The sequence below is a fragment of the Muscardinus avellanarius genome (assembly GCF_963383645.1).
Source record: "Muscardinus avellanarius genome assembly, chromosome: 7".
In the NCBI taxonomy this organism is placed as follows: domain Eukaryota; kingdom Metazoa; phylum Chordata; class Mammalia; order Rodentia; family Gliridae; genus Muscardinus; species Muscardinus avellanarius.
Genome location: NC_137793.1, coordinates 11,390,129 through 11,416,049, shown reverse-complemented (window position 1 = coordinate 11,416,049; position 25,921 = coordinate 11,390,129). Strand labels below are relative to the sequence as shown.

The 25,921-nt window shown below is 40.8% G+C and overlaps 1 protein-coding gene across 7 annotated transcripts in view; it reads left to right on the top strand.

The window, feature by feature from the left end:
• The window catches only part of EBF1 (EBF transcription factor 1), a gene marked incomplete at both ends in the record, with an annotated part of 425,505 nt that overhangs the window by 312,099 nt on the left and 87,485 nt on the right, over positions 1-25,921 (top strand). For 5 of the 7 annotated variants that reach the window (XM_080699121.1, XM_080699123.1, XM_080699120.1 and 2 more), the window contains one exon: positions 8,095-8,225. In XM_080699121.1, the coding sequence (XP_080555247.1) occupies positions 8,095-8,225 (131 nt within the window). Of the gene's footprint in view, positions 1-8,091; positions 8,226-25,921 lie in introns of all 7 variants that reach the window. The other 2 variants (XM_080699126.1, XM_080699124.1) reach the window with 1 other exon arrangement.

Below are 25,921 nucleotides of genomic sequence, written 5' to 3'. Positions count from 1 at the left end.
ATAGGATTTGGGCTTGATCTGTAACTAGCCCAGGACTGTTTAGGACTCTGACATGACTCCTTTAAGCGTAGACAGGACATTTCTAGATGTCCACCACTGTCAATGGTAGCTCAGAGCGACATTTCCATCTGGTGACTATGAAGTTTTTTCCCTTTCCTCCTTTTCTGTGACAGCCATTAATGCTGTCAAAGCAAAAGGCTTTCTTGCCAAATGAAATCACTTTGGAATAAAGGATGAATAACACTTGAAATTCTCAATCTCCTCATTTAATATTTAATAGGTTTAATTGCATCTGGTATTGAAAAATTTCTATATCATGGGTTACATTTCTCTTTAAAGTGACAAACATCACACCCACACGTGTGTGCGTACATGCACGCACACACAGACACACACACACACAGACTGACTCTTGCATATATAATACACGGTTCTTTGCAAAGTAATATCTAGATATTCTAGTGGACAGGGCCATCAATGTAGACCAAAACAAAATAAAAGCCCTAATAAACAATAAAATGCTTAACTGCATAATGCAATTACTAAAGACATTAAAAGAAGGCAGAAACCAATCTCTAGTAACTCTAGTCAAAGCAAACAGCATGTGTTGCCAGGGCTTTTGTACCTTGAATGAAGAGGCTATCAAGTTTGTTTGCTTACTAGCTGTGTTTATATGTTTATGAGTCAACTGGAGCCTGCGGTGATATTAGCATTCTGAAAATGAATGGCACTCACTTGCTAGAGTCTGGGCCAGGCATTATAATTGCTACTGGTTTTGAAGGAATCCCATTGGAGAATGGTTGATCCACAACAACTGGTCTCTGGTGCATGGTGAGATGTAAGGGCTATTCTCCTAGCTAGTGGTAGACCTTCTGCTTGTCCTCTTTCTGGTCCAATAGCTGCTTATTTCAAGATCAAAGGAAGCAGGTTTCAGCACAACTGAGCTGTGAGCAGTTGGGAAAAGTCATCATTCCATTCAAAAGATGAACAGAACAACTGCTCACATGGAGCAGGAGGAGCAGGCACCTGTGTACTGAGCTCACATCACATGGGGCTTCTTTATGTCCCCACCAGGTTTTGGGATGGGGTTGCTCCTGAACACAGCATCTCCCAAACCAAGCAGATAAAAGGGAGAAAGACCTGACAACTTGTGAGGCCACAGATATCCTGTAGAAAGGAGCTGAGCTCATGGGTTTCGCATTTCCTGACAGCTCTTAAAAGTGGGGACACTCTTGGTAAAGTCAGCTCCTTTTGAAAAGTTCCCCATTAATAGTCATTTCAAGTCAGGCATTCCCGTAATCCCAGTACTTGGGAGGCTAAGACAGGAGGATCGCAGGTTTGTGTCCAGCCTCAGCAACTTGGTGAGGACTTCAGCAATTTAGCAAGCTACTATTTCAAAATAAAAACTAGGTTCTGAGGGTTTAGCTCATAGGTAGAATGCCCCTGGTTTTCATCCCTGATATCTATCTATCTCTCTCTCTCTCTCTCTCTCTCTCTCTCTCTCTCTCTCTCTCTCTCTCTCACACACACACACACACACACACACACACACACTCATTCCAGATAAATGGAATCCTTAAAAAAGTTCTACTTTGAAAGAACTGATGCCAATTCCACCTCTTCGGTGCATTTAGCTGAAAATGTTAGCAAGTAGTGGAACTGGAAATTCTTAAGAAAGTTTTACAATAAATGGCATTATCTGGAATGACGAGAGTGTGGGGAATCCTAGTAAATATATAAACTCTGGTTAATTGGGAGCCAATGATAATAATAGTGATTATGAAAACAACTGGCATACTGTGCATCTGGCACATAAACACGAGCTTTCCTGTGAATTTTGTTAGAAGGCTGTGAGATATTGCCCATGAACAAAGTACAGCTTAGAAAGGGCTGCTAACTGTTTAATGTTGCATTAAGAGGTAACTGTGACTTGAATACGTGTGTGTGTGTGTGTGTGTGTGTATGTGTGTGTTACTAGGGATTGAACCCAGAGGCATTCTTCCTATGAGCTCTGCCTTAAGCCCTATTTCTTATTTTTATCTTATTTTTTGTTTTGAAACGGAGACTCACTAAGTTGGGGAGGGCCTCGCTAAGTTTTTGAGGTTGATCATGAACCACCTGCGATCCTCCTGTCTCAGCCTCCCAAGTGCTGGCGTTTCAGGTGTGCACCACCATGCCCATCTTAAATGTGAAATTTACATAGCTGGAGCACTTGACCATTTTTAAATACTAGAATATTCCGAATGTTAAAAATCTACATAGCATCATTTCATCAAGAGAGAAGGATTTCATCATTCTCTCTTGGATGCCAGTAACTCTACCTCCGTTATAAGAATGTATTACCTGCTTTGTAGAGATGCTCACGAAGACAGGGTTGAGTCACAGAATACTGGAAAAGAGAGCTGACTTGTTTCCATAGATTGCACACGATAGAAATGGAAAATGACCCTGTATCCGCTTCAGAGTGGAGCTTCGTCTTGAGATGGAGAATAGGATTAGAAATTTCCTAAACTGGTGCATCTCACCAGCTCATCGAGTACGGATGGTTTCCCCAGTGTCTTTAAATCTAGGAATGGAGGAGTCAAACACACATACCATGCACCTCTAACTAGGCTTCCATAATGTGGGGCATCAACCGTCAAAAAAGCCTCATTGAGGGGTGAAAATTTGATGAATACTGAACCCAGGTCATCTATACGGCTACCCCAAACAATTGAGGTATTGATCACTGCACAGAGAGATTTCAGAGGCTGAAGCAAGAGCAGCCCCAGGACCCTGCTGATGGCTGCACACACCACTAATTCACCTCAATGGGCAGGCACCTCTGAGCTCAATTAACCCTTATTCCCAAGGCCACCCATAAACCCCGAGGTAAACATGGCTCTCCTGGCCCTTGCTTTCTATCAATGAAATAGATCATTTCTATTGGAGGCCGAGCTTATAAATTCACCTTGCTAATAAAGAGCCCGGTGCTTCTAGGATGAGCGTACAGGCACTCAAGTCTTGTCACATTGATTCTGTAAATCAGAAAATTTTCAACTGCTGAGGGCGTCCGTGATTTCTTATGCCTTCCGAGGCTATTTGAAGGAAATATAAATGTCTTGGAGGTAGAACAAGGGATAGCAAACGTCCCCGGGTGCAGTTGTCTGCACACAGAACATTAGTTGTTAAATATGTACTGGAGGCTGAAAGATTTCTTTCTTTCTATTTTTTCCCTCTAATTCTTCCCTCTCTTTCTCCTCTCACCATGACCATTGTTCAGAAGCAAATTGGAAATCTGGTAATTAGGCCCTGACTCACGGTGTAGTATTAAAGTCCCGAGCCAAAGTTCAACACCCTGAAATGAAATTTAAACCAATTAATCTGTTAGATTTTTATCGCTTGTCCGTGTTTTCTCAGCAATTCCCCCAGCACGTGGCCTTTGATCAACTCTCATACAAACGCTAAAATGTGTGCCTGCTGCTAGCAAGATGGGAATGACATTAACATGGTACTCATAAAACAATCAGAGCAGAGGAGCCCTCAAACAGGCAGGGCATAGTAATATTTAATAAAAGCGCACACATAATCTTCAGAATTAGCATTTTGTGCCTCGCAGTACCTTTGGGAGAAGAGCTTTTATTTGTGGAGTGATCATTATTATAACAAAGAAGAGCTACCTAATAATTTCCACTTTAACTCTGCAATGTGCCAGCAGCATTTCAGAGCCATTATGCTAAACTGGTAGGGTAATCATGTGATTGTCATGGTTGGAAGGAAGGAAAATCTCCTCTACTTTGGTGGCTGCGGAGGGGTGGGGGAGGAATTAAAGAAAAGAAGCAAGGGGGAGAAAACAATATCAACAAAGTTTTATTTTGAAAGAGATTTAGTACCAGAAATTGGCTCGTGGTCCTTGTGGACAAAGTATGCAAATTCATTGGTAAGGGAGAAAGAAACTTTTATTAATTAAAGCAAGAATGGATTGGTTAAAAATCATTTTGTAGTCAAACATACTCCCTCGTTCTCTGTTCTATAATATTTTCTGGAAGACAAGATGGTATTGATCATTACATTTCTGGGTTGAGTTGAACTCTTTGGTAAACCTTTTTAACTCTCACATGCCACCGATTCTATCTACTGTGGCTTATAAACATGGTCTTTCTGTCTTCCTGCTGTCTTTCTCTGAGTATCCTGAATGGCATAAAAACAAGTCTCTGGTGCTTCCGGTGTTCTCTGAGCATCCTTAGACAGAAATTACCCAAGAAGACGTGGGAAGGAGAGGCTCAGAATCTGTTGGTCAGCACAACTAATTCAGGGTGGTTTGTTTTTTAGTATTGATGTTCTCTGAAATGTATAACTGCTCTCAAATGTTCTGCCATCATTTCATTTTCATTTTTTATTTTTATGAAAAATTACCTTAATATGTTTCTTGGAGAATCTAAAGGATAGAAATCTTGATAGAGTCTAACTTCAGAGTCTACTTTTTTCAGTCAAACCTGCTCCAGTCACAATCTTTTATTATCTTTGTCTAGAGTATCTACTTACACACACACACACACACACACACACACACACACACACACACACACACACTCATGCACATTTATTCATGTCCACTCATGTATATATATATGTACATATGTAGACACATAGGTATAATTTTTAAAATAAGCAGGATCACAGTATTCATTAGTTTACAAATTGCTCTTTTCACTTCCTCACATTTTGAGATCTTCTCATGTCAATTTATGGGCATTTTTTAATCCATTCTAGCAAAATTCTTTCATATAGCTGTACTATAATTCATGGAACCACTCCCCTGTTAAAGGCACCTACCCTCTTGCATGTTTTATTGTCAGTTCTGCAGGGAACATTTGGCTGTAGCCAAAACTATTTTCCGGACTTTTTTAGTCTAGTGGGTTTCCTTGGGAAGAGGATAAAACGACAGCCAATGAGTTAAAGCCAGCTCAGAAATATTGTGTTTGGCCTGTGTGTGTGTGTGTGTGTGTATGTATGTATGTATGTATGTATGTATTTTGGCCTATGTATCTAAATATATTGAATTAGTTCAACATTTAGAAATTGGAAATTTCACATAAAAATCTAGGTTCCTGTCTTCCTTCGAAAGATAGGAAGCCTCGGCCTGCACTGTGTGGTGTACAGGAGGCTGAGCCTCGTTTGCCTCTTGTGGGCGGGGCATGTGCAGTGTCCCTAGCACCTCCTTTTGCTCCCCAATGCCCACTGCCAGTAGCCCTTCAGTTATTTTCTTTGACACCAGGACCTCTGTCTTTATCTGTTGCTTGTCTTGGCCTACATGGGTCTATGAATTCTTCACGACAGCTCTTGGGCCTGATTCCCTTTAGCTAGTCACAGTGTTCTTATCTTTGCATTATGGGCATTTTGGAGTTCTTCATCTCAGGGGACTATCCCAGGCATGGTTGGATACTTGGCATCCTCAACCTCTCTTTATTAAATACTAATAGCATCCCTACCCTCTATCTCAGTGGAGAAGCCTATGATTCTCTTACTCATTTTCACAACATGCCAGTGGGGAAGGTCTACAGAGCTTCCTTTCAAGACCACTATGACCTAAAAGATGGGCAGGAGCAACTTGGGAACCCTTTGAGGTCGTGACTTAGAACTGCATGACTTACCTGTTGTAAGAATGGTAGAGAGTCTATACAGAGGCTGGACAGTGGTGCTGAGGGTAGAGGAAGGAATGTACCACTTTTCCTAGGGTGCTTCCCTCATGGATTTCCCCCACCCTCCCAAATCTAAGAAAAAAGACACATTTTGTGTCCTTTTAGGTTATGAATCAGTGTTCTTTCTTTCCACTGACACATTGACATGTAACTTGGCTTCTGAACAGGTGCTCATAGTATTTGAAAACAGTATCACATTCTTAGGAAGTGTTTGAAAGTACACACACACACACACACACACACACACACACACTTATATGCCTTCTGTATCTTACAGATAATAAGTGGAAAAAAGAGGGAAGGAGTTACGTGTAAACCAGCAGGTCTTGACCATTTCTATTTTAAGTCCTTTCCTGTAGAAGGATGTCTCAAAGACATAAGAATACATTTCTTTTGTGAAGGGTGAGAAGCCTAAAGGGAACCCTATCTACCTAAATAAATATGTCTGCATGATTAAACAAATAAAAACTAACAGAAGTCACAAACATAATATAGATAATACACATGATGATCATTTTTCTGGCTGTGAGGGTAACCACAGGATTGACTTTAGTGGCACCATGAAGACCACGTTTTGCTGTAAAGTAGGATTTCAGTTAAGCCAATATTCGGGGTTTCTTAGAAGTATCCAGAGAGATAGCAACACCTTTTCTACTCCAAAGTCTAGCAAAGTTTATTGAATAACACATTAAAAAAAGTAAAGATTTTGGGATATTAATAAAATATTTTCAAACTGCCATTTATATGTTAAGAATTTTACATAGCTATTAGATATAACAGATATCTTATAAATTGCTTTAAATCATACATCATATTTTCCCATTGGTTCAGGAGGACTTAATCATGCATTCAAATACTTTCACTTTTAAAGAAGTTTTTGTTTAAAAAAAAGTCACCATGCCTGTGGAACATTGATCACAATCCTCATGTATATTAAAAATTGCACCATAATCTTGAAGTCAAGTCATGAGTCACCTATATTTTCTTGATTAATTATTTTGTTTGGGGGATAAAGTGGAGGAGAGGAAAAATCAATTAAACTGCTTTGTTCTAGCTGCTGATACATTGCTATAAGTTCAGCCAACACAAAATATTTACTTTGGATATTTCCAAATTTCTCCATGCAATTTTTTAAAGATTAATTTGAACCAGAACCAAACCCATTCTACTTGTTTGTGTGGTGGCACGTGAGCAATGGTCCCACCGGGATGGACTTAATGTTTTCTTTCCTTCTTGCAAAAGTTAAAGTATGAAATTTTGCCAAATTTGACAAAGTCCAATATATATATATATATATATATATATATATATATTTGCCAGTGCTTTCCCCCCCACCCCGTTAAAATGAACTGGTGCGCTCATTGGCATTAATACTTGGAAAGTCAGTCTCAAATACTTAATCAACTTTTTATTAAAGGGGAGGGTCTCTCTCATTACTTCTTCTTGCACAATGTCTTCCTTGCTGTAGAATGTTGCTTTGTTGTCGTTCATGAAAATAATCAGGAAAAGAGGAGTATGGCCTCGTGCAGCCCCAAAATCCTCAGTGGCTCCAAGGTGCCCTCAGAGAGATCTCAAAAACATAATCCAACAGTTACACGTCTGCCCAGCCATTCGGTTGAAAGCACGCCATGCTCGTTCGGTAAACCACCTCCAGTGTGTTTGGAAGCACAATCTTTGCAAATTGTTTTTCGTCTCCAAGGGCCATTTACAATGGAAAGAGATATGAAATTTTGAAAACTTCAGTTCCAGGGTTTTTATGCCTGGGAATCACAACAAAGCAAAGGTCATGAGGAGACTTTATGGCCCCGCCCCGCCACAGTTCTCTGGACTAATAATTCACCCCGAGTGGCCCTACTTTGCCTCTGTTAAATGGGATCCATGACATGTATTTGAATAATTTCTAACGATTTGCAGTGAGGAATGTGGCTGTATCAGTGTTACAGACAGAAGGCAGGGAGCAAGGATAGTTCCTGCTCCAGCCTCCTCTCTTCCTTAGCTTTCTGACAGAAATGCTTATCTAAAAATGTATGTTTTCTTTTCAGGAGAGGTTTTTAATTAGGAAACGATTCTGTAAGGCTTCCAGTACATTCCCCAAAGTTACCCATTTAAAAAAAAAATCCCTAGCACCTCATAAATTCAGTTTTACTTCTCTATTTCTTAAGGTTTAAAGTTTAATAAAGATTCGGGTAAAATAGATGTATTTCAATAGAAACAAGGAGTAGAATGCTTTTAAGAACTGTAGCTGCACCCTTAGGTCTGAGGTCTAGCAGAGCTAGGAAATGCTGAGATCTTGAGAGACTTTCTGTTAGTGAAGAGATAAAAGATTTTTTTTTTCTTTTTCTCAAGTCTCCTATCATTAAAGTTTGGTTCTAACAGCAGACTCCTTCTCTTTTTCATGTGTGTTGAAAAGCAGCTACTCCCTGTATCAAAGCCATCAGCCCCAGTGAAGGATGGACCACGGGAGGCGCGACTGTGATCATCATAGGGGACAATTTCTTTGATGGGTTACAGGTCATATTCGGTACCATGCTGGTCTGGAGTGAGGTAGGTGTTGTCTGAACATTAATATCTAATAGCTTGGTCTAGTTGAAGATACTGTCGATGCTTGAATTTCTAATAGAATGTGTGGAATTTAGTGGGGCCACTCTGGGTGGGCCAGCTCCTCATCTATAGAACTTTGGGAAACTAGGAAAGGATCCATTGAGTTTACCGAGAGGCCATGCTTTCTACTGGAGGGACTTCCGTCCTCTGGCCCATAAGGCCTGGGAGAGCTTCTGTTTTGTCCTCTTAGTTTTGCCATGGTGTGGAGAACCTCTTGTATATTGGAAACTGGAAAGGAGATGCAAGGTCATGAATTCTGTAGGAAAAGCCACACAAACTTTAGCAAGGCCAGAAGTCTGTGGGTGCTCTGTAGGCAGAGACTACTTGTAGCCTCATCTTTGAAGGAGATGCCATCATCCAAGGCATATGGCTCTTGACTGATCAATGACTCTTCATCGGAGAATGAGTGATTCACTTGGGGAACCTAGAAGCACCCAGGGCTTTTTCCAGACTGGAAATTTACAGCTCTTGGGCAACTCAGGGTATAGCCTCAACCATATGACAGTGACTATGTTCTAATTGTGCAGAACCTTCTAACACACCTGCTGCTGACTTGTCTGGCAACAATTGACATTAGTTTAAGATCACGAAACCATGTGCATCACTATTCTATGGATGCTTTAGTGAGTTTGCCTTTGCTTTCTGAATTCTGAACCAAATGTCTAAGCCAGTGTGCTGAGTCAATTCTCTTGTACCAAAGCACCAAAGTATAAAATAAAAACAATGTCAGGGCTACAAGAGACCATAGGGTTCTCTTCACCTAATGATTTCTGAGACCAATATGGTCTCTTCATCTCACTTGCTTTGGAAGTAGTTATATTAACTAAACTTATGCTCACAGCTTTAGCATCTAGGTTACTGCATGCTTGACAGTGTGTTGAATTCCTTGCCTACACAATCTTGCTCTTCTTTATACACTTCTATGCATATGAGCTCAGTTGTATCTTTTCTGGATAAGGATACTGAATCTTAGAGATCAGTACTTATATAACTAGAGAGTAGCCTCCTGGAGCCCATGGAGTTAGCATTGTGTTTGTTGCTTCATAAAGAAGTCAGAAATGGAACCGGAGCTAGAACACAGATTTTCAATTTTTGCCTCTAGTTGTTCTCCCACAACAGCACCATTGAGCCCATCTAGACATCATTTGTACTTCCTCTTTGGAATAATCATAGAACTGAGCAGAGATTCAAGACAGCGGTAGTTGGATGTGTTTATCCAAAGCAGAGCCTATCCTTTTCAAACCTTCCACATGCACGCTTCGCTGCCAGACCAGCCCCTCACCAGCTTGCAATGCCTTTGTCTGTCCTACTCAGCCAACATGAGGTATGCACTTGGCCAGAGAATCAAAGCTCTCATAAAGCTCAATCCAAAATGGGCTTCCCCAGCCATCCAACTAATTGTTCTCCAAGTTGGAACACTCCAGGCATGAAAGGAGGACCACGCTCCCCCTGCCGTCTGTGTTCCATTCTTCTTTGGAGCCACAGTGTGTAAATTGGAAGTGGCACGGTACCTGGCCTGTTGTGCCGCCAGCCTGGTGTCTTCTGCCCGCTGTGGACACCAGTCCTCCCATGGACAGTTGCTCCTAGATCTTGAGCTGTATCTTCACCCCTACCTATCCTCCTTTCTGTTGCTTATAGAGGAAGTTGGGAGAGAGCTAAAGAACAAGTCTCATTTGCACTCTTTGCTTCATGCCATTGTGATCCAAGAGAGAACTGGAGTGGGAATTGGGATGGATGTCAATTTTATTGACCTTCCAAGAAGAGGGCAGATTAGTCTAAGCGTCCTGTGGTAGCTTGTACCTGTCTTATCCCAGGGAGACTCCACTGGGCATGAAAGAAAGATATCACAGAAAATGGCTAGTTTACTTCTCTACCTCATCCCTAGTCATGACAGCGTCCCCATGTTTCTCCTTATTTTTCTACATTATTGTCCTCTTTTGTGAGTAGATAGGGTAGACTACAATCTAACTTAGACATATCCAGTTTGCTTTAAAAGATCTGTTTCATACAACCAAATTGATGGAAGCCATAGACAGGAGAACCCATTGGAACACTACCCTTATCCTTCTTTCTACTTTATTCTTCCACTGCCAGTGCCCAGACCCAGGAGTCTAGGTGAGATTGGGACACGCCTGCTTCTTCTTTGCCCATCTCTTTTTCCAAACTGCCCTCAGATGTAGCCATGTCATAAATCCACTGTGTTTCTGTCCTGTCCTGGTAGAAATCTACTGAATGATTTATCCAAATAGTTGAGCAGATATTCTTTTAAAATGAGCAATTCCATCTGGGCATGGTGGTGCACACCTGTAATCCCAATACTTAGGAGGCTGAAGAAAGAGGAGAGCAGGTTCCAGGCCAGCCTCAGCAGCATAGTGAGACTCGGAAACCTAGTTAGAAGCCAGGCATGTTGGCACACACTTATAATCCCAGCATTCGGGAGGCTGAGACCTGAGGATCACAGTTCATGGACAGCCTCAGCTACTTAGCGAGGCCCTTTGCAACTCAGTGAGACCCCCTTTTAAAAATAAAAATAAAAAAAATAGGGCTGTAGGTATAGCTCAGAGGTAGAATGCCCCTGGGTTCTATCCCCGGTACTGCAAAACAAAAACAAAAACAACAAAAGAAATGAAAAAAGAAAACCTAGTTAGACTTTCAGAAACCTAGTCAGAATAGCCCGGGTTCAACCCTAATACCACACACACAAAATATCCCCGGTACTGCAAAACAAAAACAAAAACAACAAAAGAAATGAAAAAAGAAAACCTAGTTAGACTTTCAGAAACCTAGTCAGAATAGCCCGGGTTCAACCCTAGTACCACACACACAAAATAAAAATAAATAAAATGATGCACACATCTCCTGCAGCATTAACCCTGGACATGTGGATGAGGGTCTTTACGTCGGACTGTCATCATCATGCTTGTCCTGTGTTCCAGAATGATATGTCTGGCAGAAATGAACACTTTTGTGTAATACTCTACGTTATTTCTATATTTAGGTTTTCATACAGTCTATTTAACAGATGTAATTTCCTCTGCCTCTTTGTGTAGGGAGAGAATTTGGTACTTCCTCAAATCCAAGAATCTATTGTATAATGGTGAGAAATGGAGCACTAACTCATACTTACTCGGGGTATTCCTGTGTAGGCGCTTTATACATACTATTTTCTTGAATCCTTTTGTTAGCCCGTGTTAGGCACACTCATTATTCTGATTTTACATATGAGTAAACCGGGTGTGAGAGAGGTTGAGGAACTTTCACAATGTCACATAGCCAGATAATACCAGGTAACATTTAGATGAACTTGAACTACACCATATGTATGCATGGGATGTGTTTGTGTGTGAAGCCAGGTGCATTCCACCTCCAGCCCTTTTTTTACTTTTTATTTTGAAAGAAGGTCTTGCTAAATTGCTTAAGGTGGCCTCAAAGCTGCAGTCATTCTTTTTCAGCTTCCTAAATACTGGGATTACAGGTGTGTGCCACTGAGCCCAGCTATACTGTATATTTTTAAAGGAGAACTAAAAGTCCTAGTTAATAAGAGAGCAAATATACTCTTGAGAAAAGGATGAAAAACAGAAAGAGGAGAGAAAAAAGGAAATAGTAAGCTGAATGATAGAGCAGTAGAAAGTAATAAGTAATAGCAATAGTAGTAGTAATGATTTTTTCTTGTAGTACTGGAGGTGGAACCCAGGGGCTTTCTACCTCTGGGCTACACCCCCAGTCCTATTTTATATTTTATTTGGAAACAGGGTCTCACTAAGTTGCCGAGAGCCTCACTAAGTAGCTGAGGCTGGCTTCGTACCTCTGCAATCCTCCTATCTGTCTCAGCCTCCCAAGCACGGGGGATTACAAGCGTGTGCCACCACGCCCGGCTGGTTGTTATTTTTAATCAAGTAAATTCTATGAGAGCCTTTGTAGGAGTGAAATAATATCTACCAAGTTGGGGCTATTTCTCAAGGCTTGCACTGGATGGAATCAGAATTTGATACTGTGAACATGTAAGAGAAGATGTCTATGTAAAAGATATAGAAAAATGCAGAGTTTGACAAATATTTACTAACCTTCACTAAGCACTTAGTTCCTGTGAGACAAGATGCCGTTTGGTATGGCTGTCACAGGAACCTCACTACAGTCTATGATGTTGTTCTCGTTTTTACTAATAAGGAACTTGAAGCCTGGGAAGTTTAATAAGTTGTTGAGTTAATAAGCTATCAAGGGGTAGAGACAGGCTTTGAACCCAAGTGAGTCCAGCTCCTGGGCTCAACTTCTAAGTCTTTTGTGAATGAGCCTAATGCCACTGTATTTACACTGGGGTTTTGCTTTATCAGATCATATTGTCACTGATGCTTTATTCTGGGCATATCTTCAGATTTTCTCTCACCTTTCAAGAGAGAGTGGCATTGATAATGGGCAGAATCAAAGAATTAAGAGGAAGTTCCTTTATTTTCCAGTTGTATATGTTTTGGGTTGAAGCCACTGTCTTCTAGGAAGAATTTATCCTTATGAAGTAAAGCACCTGGGCTAGGTTAGGAGCAAGACAGTTTAACCTGCTTGAGCCCCAACTCTAGCACTGAACACCTATCTGTTCAAAGTGTGTGCCCTTGGACCACAGGACTTTGAGATTCCTGCCATTCCTAAGATCCAGTACATCTGATTTCAATGTATACTTACATCATTTCTACATTTCCTCACTCTCTAGCCTAGAGCACCCAGGAAGCTGGCTGGTGGGCCAGGACAAGCAGATAGCATTTTAGATTAGCAGCTCATGTTATTATTTGGAGTCTTTTTTTAGCTGAAGGATCTTTAAAAAGATCCAGAGAAAATAGGATGCCTTAATTTACCCTCATCTGTGCTCTTCCCCTCCCAACCCAATCTTCTGTAAATGAGCAGTCCCCTTTAGCTCCCTGATTATCTCTTGAGGGTTGAAAAGAAGAAAGGTGGTACCCCAGGACAGGACTGCCTTCTTCAAGTCCCCAAGTTTACAGAGCTTTCTTGGGAATTGGGTTTGCCGGCTAGATTATGTTTCCTTTATTGTTCCCTGCCCTTTCTCCTCTCCCTCTTTTTAGAAAGTAAATTATTTTACTGATATTTTGGGGCTCCTTATCCTGCCTTACTCCCAAATGCTTAAAAGGAAAAAAAAATCTTTGTAGTATTTGGTGCGTAAGTCTAGGAACACCAGCAGGGTCGATGTGTGCTAATGTTTAACGTGTGTTGAATTTTTATTTTCTTCCTCAGGAATGCACTTGGTTGTTTTGCTTTTCTACCCGTGTGAGAGTTTGAGCAGGGAGGGGGTTCCTGCTGCTGTTCTGTAGAGTTCATAATTATTTTAATATCTCCTTCTGAGTGCCTTTAATTTCTGAACAATGAACGCTGGTTGGCTTACTTGCCAGTTGTCTAACGCTGGGATAGGTACTGTGGGCAATAAAAGTTGGGCTTTGTGGGAGCTATCGTTTTATTTGGAAAGACAATTTGCTCTCTTGAAGCAAATTAGAGAGTTGCATAATATATTTATGTAATCTAGTATTAAATTTTGGGCTTAAAATTCAAGGCAAGGTTCTAGAAGGCAGAAAGAGAGAACAGAATAGTTTGAAGTAGACCATTAAGAAAAAAAAAAAAACACCCAACCAAGTTTCAATTACACATGGCCCTCTGTGTTGCATAGTTTAGGATCTCCAAGTCCTTTTATGTAATCACAGAAATATTTGAGAGAATGCATACTGTGTAAGTATTTTATCTGCCTGTAGAAAGCACAGCAGTGAGATTGGTAGGTAGCAGAAGACAGTATTCCAAGCAAATGGTGAGATTGCATGAAGTAGCAGTGGTCAGAGAGAGTCCTAGATAATTACTGCAGTACTAGATTGAGTCAGTCTTGGTCGTTGGGTCTTAGCCTTCCCGTCTGAAAATGAAGACATCAGATTAATCCTCTTTGGAATTAGTGCCTCAGTTTCTTTGATCTAGAAGGGGCTGATGGTGGTGGGTGGGAAGGAGCTTCTTTTTTCCCGCTATTGTTCTTTTCTTTCAGGACATACTTGCAACACACAAATACCATGTTTATTTGCAAAGGGATTCTCTGAACTTCATCAAAACAATTTAATTAGCCACACAATTGGATTTCCCTATTGATATGTCTGTAGTCAATATTTTTACTCTATGCTTCAGAGCGTAGTATCTGATAAATAAAAGTTGAGACTTATCCTGTAATATTGCCTTAATTCATCTTCCAGATAGTTCTGTGGAATGCTAGTGCTTAGGGATATTAATAGATGCCCCACGGGAGATGAGGGAGGGAGTTTTTTCCGCCCCCAGTGAGTTCGGGAAATGTTGAGTCAAACAAATTCAACTTCTCCTTTTTTTAGGACTCTGCAGAACTTTCTAGGTACCGATGTGCACTGTGTCTATCTAAGATGCGATGTTTGGAATGTCCCAAACTCGTATAACCATAGAAACCCCTTTTCCAAGGATCACCTTAAAGGAAGATGGATTGGTGATGTCGGGAGTGCATTTTGATTTTATGTTAATGAGGCCAACTCATGAAATTCAATCACAAAGTGGTTGGGCTGGAAGAGATGTGAGAAAATCGTCTGAAATATTTGCGGAGCATTATTTAGATTAGACCAAGAATGTTTAGAGCCATTATTCTTTAATGCTGCAAGGCTTTGAACGAAATTTCTGTCATTTTTTTGCATCTGGATCCAGTCAGTGCACACTTGGCATCGGATGCCATATGATTTTGTAGGACAGCTATATTTAAAGATTGGCGGTACCACTTAACTGAGATGGGAGAAGCCAACATTTCATCGCTGTATGAACCAATTAGCTTCACACAGGCGCTACATATTGTCTTCTTCATCCAGATGACTGTTTTTTTCAACTGCATTCTCTGAAATAGGAAATGAAGTTAAAAAAAAAAACAATCTGCGGAGAAGGGGAGACTTGTGGGTGGATGTAAGTGGTTAAATGATAATTTGGGGGCGACGGGGGAACAATTTTGTCACTTGAATCTCCTAGCTGGAAATCCAAGATTTAATGTGGTTCTTGACTCTTTCTTCGCATATATTCTTACTTTTCCTTCTCAGTTATAATCATGGTTCAGAGGACTGAAGGTAAATAAAGGAGGATTTGCTTCTCTATAATATTAAGGAATGAACACATACACACTAGATACTGGATACTTCCCAGGCCTCTCTGCTCAGCCTGGATTTTTACGGGGCCAGATGTAGAGTCACAAATCTGTCAGGACACTGAGGAATGTTTCTCAGTCACCGAGTGCAGCTTTTTTATTCCGTGAGGAAGAAAAGGCTCAAGAGTGTCCCTGTGGCTCATCGTGAGGATGCATCAGCTGCTTAGAGCTGGAGCTCCAGCACAGCTCTCCTGACCTCGAGCCTCACCCACACTCAGCTTGGGGGTTGACCAGGTGTTCTCACGAATCCTTACACGGTCTTTTAACATGCTTCTGTAAACCTGTCAACCTTTCTGAATTTTGGGAGTAATCCATTCCACATACATGTACATGAGATACAGTTTCACTAAAATCGCAAAGGAAACGAAGACAGGCAGGGAAAGACATCATCCCAAATATCAACTCTTTCAAAATTTCATCATAATAATGTGACAAATGTTGTATCTCTTGATTTTACATATATATTGAGACTTAATGTAAAAATTGAATTCAAAGTTGATTAATGCATGGTCTCAAAGTAATTGATAGTTACCTAATTTTTCCTAAATAAATGCTTTGAAGTCTATTTATTTAACATGTGCCTATTGACTACCTAATATATGGAATGCCTTACACAAAATGAAAAACGTTACTTCTCTGAGTCAGTTGCATTAAACTTTGAATATGACTTTGAAGAAAAAGTTTCAAGCCCAAATAATTTTATGGGGAATCATTTCTAAATGAGCTAGCATATTAGAAAAAAAAAAGATAAAAATGGCCTAATAGCCATTCTAATATAGTTACATAGTTAGAGCCATACCCTATTTCTCAAAATGCTTCGGTCTGTATTTTTATTTTTAATGATGAAGGCACAGGAAATCTGTCCTCTGTGCTGATTATTATGGGGTAGCTAAATAAGACATTAAAATGACATTTTCTGCTGCTTGTTTAGAGCATGCCTAGGATACACGTATGTGCCTTGGTATGGTCTGAAAACAGAAACCACAGAGGTGTGAAGCATTTCTAATTTTTATATCAGTCAAAGACAGAATTCACACCTGGCTGCAGTCATGTGACTTCTGTGCAGAACATGGCTAACTACATATTTCTTCATATGTATGTTCAGTCAGTGCTGGTTGCTGGAATGGCTTCCTGGTGCCCTGAGTGAAAGCCTTCCCTCTCCGCCTCCAACCTTCCTGGTTTCCTCTTTCCTACATCTGGAGTTTGGGATTCAGGCACACTGCATGAAAACTCCGACCTTTCTTTCCCGCACCCCCCACTGCCCACCTTCACTTATATTCTAGTTGTGATGGATTATTAGTTGCTCCTGTGTCTGTAGGGATGGATTCTGTGTCTCTACCCCCATCTAACTCACACCATTCCTCCCCTCTGAATGTTCTTCCTTCCTTGCTGTGCCTATCTCTCTTCCCTCCTAGCATCTTATAAAAGACCACCTTTTCCTATAAGATCTTCCCTTACCACCCTGGATGTAAATTACTTTTTCCCATGTCTAAATTCTTACATTGCCTTATGTCTGTCAAATTATGTTCCTTATAGTGTGTTTCTGTGACTTAAGGGCCTGCCCTCTCCCTTGAAGGCAGGATCCACGTTATAGTCAGCTCGGTCTCCTACAGAGCCTAGTAAGAAGACCTCCACATCAAAGGCATTAAAATTGTTCAGTGACGCTACTTCCTTTCAATTCCTCTTTTTTCTTCTCTTTCTTCCAAACAAATGTTCTTTATTAGCAACTATTGTATTTGATGTTGCTTCCCAGTGTCACTATTAAATAGACATAGCTTCCTTTTGGTTAATGCCTGCGTAGGGAGGCAGTCCATATTTAGATGTATTTTTGCACGCTAAGTATGCACATAAATCCTTTAGCATCAATGTATTGGAAATAATGAGAATTAAGTAGTGAAAACCCTACCACGTTTTGAGTAGTTTGAGGTAGGTGATGCCTTTCCCTACACTTACTGTAGCATAGGTATTATGTCAATTAATCTTTATAATAACATAATTAAGTATCTTTTCCTCTCCCATCACCCCTCACTCCATTCTCCCATAATAAAACGGAAGGTCACAGAGGTTGAATGACCTTCCAAAGTTTCCACAGCTGGTTATTTGCAAAGCTTGGATTTGAACCAAAATCCATCTGACTCCAGAACCATCTCCTGAGCTTTTAATATGAATGTAGTGAAACTCACTTCTTCAGAGTGTTATAAAAACCTCAAATCTCTAAAATTCAGCATGAAAACAGATCAAGCAAAAAAAAAATTAAAATAATAATGATTTCTGGGTAACCAAAGAAATAATGTTTAGCAAATGATGTTATCTGTTTTCCCAAATCTTAGCCGCATCCGAAAGAGGCAAAGTTGAGGTAGGCAGGTCAAGCCGGGAGGCGGGTCATTAGAAATAGGCTCTGCGACAGGGGAAGTGATAGCTGAAGCTAATGTCTAGGCAGAAATGGAAAAGCTAAAGAGCAGACACCGAGCTCTATTACTGTGTGTCACCTTAATGACTATTCATAATGATGGTGGCTCTGAGTCATCAAGAAAGAGCTGGCAATTATATTCAACAAATTTTGCTCCATACAGCAAGGTGTGTGTAAGGCATCCTGGAAGGACTTCCAGTCAAAGCAGTTGTAGTTGTAGGGCTATGGTCTCAGAAAAGCCTTGATTTCCATTTACTGTGCAGCTTATTTATGTAGCATCTTTCAGTACTTGGAAAGACATTTTAAATGAGCAGTTACTGAAAAAAATATGCAAGTGTCAATGTATATAGCATGAAAATATGGACTACCCCACAAAAAATATTAGAATGAGTCTCTGTGCCTTGATGCTTTGACATCCCCTCCACCCAGATCTTTGAAGGACTCTAAAATTCTCTTGGTGAAAGGCAAATTCATTCCTTATTTATCATCCATCAGTCTTTCGGCTTTTATATTTTCCTTCCCTAATTCCAAAGGCACGGGTTTCCTGTGTACTTGCAACTTTGATAAGGAATATTCATCCCCTTCCATAAATGAATCTGACTCTTTTTTTTCTTTTATATTTTAATTACTAACACACAGGCAGAACACAAGAGCCCGAGCCAGGCATAGGCAGGGAATGACATTGCTCCTTGACTGAATGCGGAAAGACAAACCTTGAGAAAGAGTTCATTGTGTAGCTTCGGACCACAGGGGCTGGCGCTGCTGGGTCTGAATCTCTCTCTCTGGCCCTCAGCGCTCCTCCAGCGCCCAGATGGCCAGGATGGGACCCAGTCTTTAACAAGGCCCAATTGGCCTCAGATCTACATCCTGGGAAGAAAGCTGGGGAAAGTTTACTTAAAAAACAAATTGCAAAATAAATAAATAAATAAGCCCACAGAAACCAAAGGTAGTCAAAGCATAATGGATTTATTTTAGTCTTTTTTTCCCCCTCTCAAATCTGTTATTTTGAAAAATGATCTTGTGGCTGTTTTGCTTTGTACAGTGGACTGCATTGATTGAGGGGCTTGGTTAACTTCCTGGTCAGTCCCAGGCAGTATATTTTTGCAGAAGCTTAATGAGGATACCAGGATGTTTGTGGTGGCCAGTGAAATGGTTCTTGGTTGTTGGTTTTTTTTTTAATTTTAGTAAAAGAAAATTTGAATGGAATGATGCCCATCCTTTTTTCTTCTTTATTTAATTGTCTCTTTCTCTGGTTCTGGGGATGGAATCCAGGGCTTTGAGGATGGTAGGCAAATAATCTATCATTGAGATTCACAACCTATTCCCTTCTTATAGATTTATAGGGAGCTTATGGAGTCTTTATATTAATTATCGGTGGTGGCTAATAGCATCCAGTATTTATTCATTCAGTGTTCAACTATTACTTATTGAGAGCCTACTAGTTCTGAAGCGCTGTTAAATATCGGGAACCCAGTGAAATGAAGAAGAGGCAATGCGTATCCTAATGGAGCTTTCCTTCCATGTGGGACACAAGCAGAAATAGAAAAGTATGTCTCCCTGTCTCTATTATCTGCGTCTGGGTCTGTAACCATCTTGAGAGACACCGCTGCCTCTTCCAAAGTTGGGTTTTCAATCCCCCTACTTAAGTCAATCCAGAGACTTTAGTTTTCAAAGTCTCCCCTACCATTCCGAGTTTATCTTTGGGGATTCATGTGACCCATCATATTCTGCTAAATATGGGTTTAAAGCTATTTTCTTGAGAAGACAAAAGGAAACCAGAGTGTTTGGGAAACAGTATATGCCTCCCGTGGTTTTCTCTCACGTTCTTGAGAAATCATACACTGAGACGGGCCGTTCTTGGGAACGGAGGAATCTGCCTTAGGAAACCCAGAGAGCTGTGATTAGGGGACAGAGCAGAGGACAATCCTGAACTGAAGAGGCCTCTCCTGATGGATGCTGCATCTGCTTCAGGGAAGTAGAGATACCACAGCGGGGGTTCTGCGGTATGGTCTCCAACAATACGCACCCTCCATACCTCACAGTGCTGGTAGAGTTTTTGGAAATATCACTTTTAAAAGTCTAGCCGGGAGTGGTGGAGCATTCTTGTAATCCCCGTGCTTAAGAGGCTGAGACAGGAGGATCGAAGCCAGCCTCAGCTACTTACTGAGGCTTTCAGCAACTTAGTGAGACCCTGTTTCCAAATAAAGTATAAAATAGGTCTGGGAGTGTATCCCAGAGATAAAAGCCCCTGGGTTCCACCCTCAGTACCACAAAAATAAATAAATAAATGAATAAATAAATAAATAACCAAGTCTAAGGACAGAAAGATGACTGTTCCCTAGTAGAGGGAGAAAGAGCTTTGGTTGCTTGGTCACTAACACTGTGGTATCTCTTTAAGAATTCGGAGATTGATTTGGTTTCCAAGCTTTAATTATGCTTTTATGTTACCGTTTCCTTATTTAAGTGTCTGCTTCATGTCCATCACTCACTACCCCCTGCCTATCTCAAAAGAGATGGATATTATTATCCTACTTGAGGAGGAGGGAGGATGCTGCGAGAATTATTAAGGCATAAATTAAAAAATTAATCTGGAAAGCACATTAGGGTCCCCAGAGAAGCAATACCCAAACACGAGGCATATTTAATATTATTATCAGTTCCTCTGTGGAGAAGATTGGAGCCTGGGTGGTGTAGGATTGAGTTAATAACCAGAGGTGGTGACCATGCCCCGATGGGCTAGTGTGCCCTAGAACCCAGACTCTGGAAGCCACTGTATCGGTGATCTCCTTAGGCTTTTTCTAGCCATAAGCATTAATGATTTTCCCAGAGGACCATTCCCTCCGTCTTACCTTTTCTTTCTGAGTCATTGCTTATTTTTTAAAAGTTACTTTTAATTGTTTTACTTTTTAATGTTGAAGGTGATAGAGGGTATAAGATATTAAATCCTAAGACTAACAATGAAAAAAGTCACTGGTGTGTTTTTCAGTAATCCCAGTTATCTTTTGGCTTTGTGGCTTGCAACTTCACATGCATTTATTTCACGCAAATGCCATTGGCTAGGAATTTATTTCACGCAAATGCCATTGGTTAGGAAGCATGCATAAGGGCTTATGTTGGAACGGCTTTTTTTGCTTTTGTTGGACAATCATTCTCAGCTGACCTTTGCCAAAGAAAAAGGCTGTGTTGAGTACTTACTGTGTTCCCAGAACTTGGAGGACCTAGGAGGTTCTGAGGATACAACTCATGCTCTCAGTGGCAGAGAGGGGCACAGATTCCTACACCAGGAATTGTGGAGAAACCATAGGCGGTGTAAGGCGAGCCGGTTGTGGTTGTGTCTAAGTGGTCGAGAGTCAGGCCAACTCGCTGCTTCAAATCGGTTCCTCAGTTATGCCTCCTAACTTTCCTGAAGTTCATTTTCCCCATGTATGAGCCAGGTATTAACCATACCTGTCCCCTAATACTACAGGATGCATGTCACCGAAAAAAGTTAACATACAAGAGAGGGGGACGATGCCAGGTCGTTATCCCTGAACTCAGCGTTGAGGTGACCGCCGTCATCAATTCCGTGAGGACTAGAGCAACACAGATAACAAATGCAACTGCCTCTCAGAGAAGAAAGCAATTCCCAAGAGTTCCCCTTCTCCCCAGAATGCTGAAACGTATTTCATTCCTGGTGTTAAACACTAGGCACTCTCTTTTACCACCACACGAGCCATGCCTTTGATACTACAAGCTAGGAGAAGCTTCAGTAAAACCTTTTAGGAAGTTGGGCTTGCAGATACGTGCCTGTCATTCCAGATATGCAGGAGGTCAAAGCAGGAGGATCATAAGTTTGAAGGCCTGCCTGGGCATCTTAGTGAGACCCTGTCTCACGATTAAAAAAAAAAATAATTAAAAATGTTGAGAAGGTACCTAAGTGAGAGAGCATCCTTGCGCTCCATCCCCAGTACCACAGTAAACAAACAAACAAATAATAGATAAATAAATAAATAAATAAATTACTTAAAAAAAATTTTTTTTTGGAGAGTCCTCTTCCCCGACACTCCTCTTTTGGGCTTCCAGAGTCCATAGTTGTAGTTCCAGAATCTGCTGGACATCTTCTCTCCTGTGCCTAGCACGTGCTGGGGAGTGCCTCCATCTTACCTGTTCCACATCTGGCCCATCTTTTCACAGCATCTATACCCTGCACTCAGAGGGAGCAGAATCGCTGCTGCTGCCAGGGTGTCCTTTCCTTGCTGGCCCTCAGAGACCTACCATTTGTGTTTGATCTTAAATCCATTTCTTCTGGTTGTAATATTAATGTTTTTGTTTTAATTGTGGAAGAGTTAGAAAATTCAGAGAGGCATGCAAAGAAAAATAAAGTTGCCCGTAACTACCATTGAGAGGTGATTTCTGTGACCATAGGGATGTTTTTACCTTTAGTCTTTCCTCCTCCTCCTCCTCCTCCTCCTCCTCCTCCTCCTCCTCCTCCTCCTCCTCCTTCTCCTCCTCCTCCATTCTTGTTCCCTCTCCTCCTTCTTTTTCCTGTTTCTCTTCTTTTGCAGCACTGGATATCAAATCTAAGGCCTCACATTTGCTAGGCAAGTGCTATACCACTGGGCTACATCTCCAGCCCTTTTTTAAAATTTTATTTTGAGACAAGGTCTCACTGTGTTGCCCAGACTGGCCTCAGGCTTGTGATCCTCCTGCCTCGACCTCCCAAGTAGCTGGGATTACAGGCATGCAGCACGATGCTCGACTAATATCTAATTCTTGTGTAATCACATGAATTGCATATTTCTCCAAACTATTATTCTTTAGTAATATTTTCTTATAATAAAATTTATTATTATGTGTAAGTACAATTATTTTATAATTATTTACATGACTGCTACATCCAGTGCAAGTATGAGGAATTTACACATGCCCATAGGTGTACACACACACATACACACACACACACACACACACACACACACACACACTCGTAAGGAATAGAGAGAGAAAGAAAATGAATCACATCTGATATATTGTCAGTCTAGGAATGCATTCAACATGTAATATTGATCTTCTGTGAGCTGCTTTTTTAGTATTACTATCCTAATTCTTTTTTTTTTTCCAATTTCATTACTCATCACTGAATCACAGACCTTTAGAGATTCTCTTCCTTCTTATTTAGAAGAAATGTAAGCAGTGGTCCCATGCTGTGTTGGGACATAAGTGCTGAGTCACTTGGATAATTTAAGAGCAACTTACTTTAGGAATGAGAGCTAAGCATTATCAGGTTAAGAAGAATGGGCTCTGATGGATAAGGATTACTGTGTCTACTAGAGTCAAGCATCTAGTAGAATTGTGAACCTAATTTTAATATATATTTATCCCAGAAATGTTTTGAAAATACATGTGCACAAGAGCATAAGACAGTGACAACTTTTGAAAATAGAAATGTGAATTAGACTTTGACCCTGATGTGCAGGACTCACTCCTAGGCAAAAGATATGTAGGAAGCTCTTTCTGGTATACAATATGCTGTTAAGAGTTATAGTATGAACCCAATAATTGCATGAACCTACAGAGGCATAGGCCACCCTGACTCATAGGATCAAGTAAAACTTACCTGATAGAATAGAAGAGAGTGCATGTGGTGGAGAACAAGCTGGCTCTCAGTGGGGGATATTCAGGCAAACAACGGTATGAGCAAAGCAAAGATGTGAGGCAGGGCCCAGTGTGTTCAGTGTCTCCATGCCTTAGGCACAGGACGAGGAGGCACAGGAGGGGGCTCCTGAAGGGCAGATCCTCCAAGGGGTCTGGGAGCACCCTGGGTATCTGGGGCCCAGGAGTTTGGATGTAGGCTGTAGGCAGAAGGAGCAGGGGAGGGTTGAGTCTGGGCATGACATGATGAGATTCATTGACGAAGATAATAGAAGTAGAAAGAAAGAGGCCATTTAAAAGGTCATTGATCAACATTATAATAATGCGGATAAGAAATAGTGGAAGTGGAGGAGCAAAGAAAGCCAGGGGAATCTAGTGGGAGCATAAACAAATATAATTGACAAATGGGGGAGAGGGAGAGAGGGAGAGAGGGAGAGAGGGAGAGGGAGAGGGAGAGAGAGAGAGAGGGAGAGAGAGAGAGAGTTTTCCATTTTGAGTGAGTGAATTAAGGATAGAATTTCCTTACTGAAAGAAGGAACACAGAGCAAGAACTGTATTTATAAGTAGTAAGAGGATAAACGTAAGCCAGGCATGGTGTTGCACACTTGACCCTGTGTTTGGGAGGCTGAGACAGAAGGATCATAGGTTCCAGGCCAGCTTCAGCAACTTAGCAAAATCCTTAGTAACTTATTGAGACTCTGTTTCCAAATGAAATATAAAATTGGGCTAGAGGTCTAGTTCATAGGTAGAATGCCTCTCAGTTCAATTCCCAGTACAAAAAGAAAGGACAGGAAAGTAAAGGAAGAGAGAGAGAAAAGAAGAAGAAGGAGGAGGAGGAGGAGAAGGAAGGAGGGAGGGAGGAAGGTAGGAAGGAGGAAAAAAGGAAGGGAGGAAGGAAGGAAGGAAAGATAAGATTAATGTAGCTTGGGCCATGTATGATTGAGCTATGAAGACACATTTGGGATTAATCTATGGCTCTGTTGTTAATAAAATTTGGTGCTTGGCCAAAGGGACCAAGACCTCAGGTATAAATTTGGAAGTCAGTTCAGTCGAAGTGGTGGAAGCAGTAGGTGTACCCAAGAAGTGTTGCGTAAGTAGAAAGAGAGGGAAAAATAAGATAAAACTTCTGAAATTCCTATCATTAACCAGTTGGCAGAAAAGTGGAGCAAATGAGAGAAAACAAAATGACCAGGAACCAGTGAGAAGAGAAGAGCTCCTGGAAACACTAATTTACAGGCAAAAGAGATTGCTTTTCTTCCTAGTTTTTCAAGGAATCCTGGTTAAACATGCCCGGCCCTTGGCTTTTCTCACCAGGGATACATCTGTAAACCATAGCGTAGAGAAAGCACCCTGGTAAATGAGCACATTTTGCAACTCCCAGGTCTTACGACGAGCATTACAGAGGCCAAGGCAGAAGAGACTTCCAGGAAGGGAGACAGCAATGCCAGTTGCTAAGGGTTTCACAATATGTATTTATAGCTCAATTTATCTGGTCATTTGTAACTTAAGAAGGTTAAGTTAAAAGAGGGAATCTGTCTTCCCTGTCATATTTCCCAAAATACATGCCCCTTATAGTACAGGAGACAGTTTCGAATTTGACACAGAAATTAAGTAGAACCAAATCTGAGCGAGAGAGTTATTCTTCTTTTATTTATCTTTAAAACCTTCTGACTTATATTAGGGGAAGACATCAGTGAGGGTAAATAAGTCTTTAACATCTACTACTAACTAAGCTCTGTTCTCAGTAAACGCCAGGCATCCATAGTATCCATGCAGAACTTAATATCAGTACTTTAAAAATTACTGCATGTGATAGCTTTTCCTTTGGGTAGGGGATAGCAGTTCCCGAATTATGGCAATGATTTAAAGTTTTCTTACAAAATTTGTCTTTAAGCAAAAATGGTACTCAAAACAATGAAATATATAATAGTACAGGTGATGTATACATAGGATTTCACTGAGAAAGTGGTACTCCAAAGACAAGTCAGGAAAAGTTAAACATAGGAGAGCCCATACTTCCTCTAATGCTTGGAGTGGCTGTCCTCAGTTTAACCAGACTGGAACAATAAGCAAGATCAATTCTAAAATTTGGGAGGTCTTGGATTCTAAATAGATCTAAAGCTCATCCTTCTCAGATTTCAAATTACTCTTCTAGACTTTTATGTCCCTAACTGTTAAAATGAGAGGATTGAAATGATCACCAACATTCCTTCTGACAATATTTCATGATTCCTCAAATAATTAGTGAATAAGCCCAAATGTTCCAATTGATGGAAGTTAGATGGGATGTCTTCCCTCCGTGAGCCATCCATAGGTATCCATTCTCGCTATCCTCAGAATGACACCCACAGTGAGGGAGAGTGAACTCAGTCATTCTCTAGAGAGGATTCTGGCTCTGACCTCATTTATGAAGCG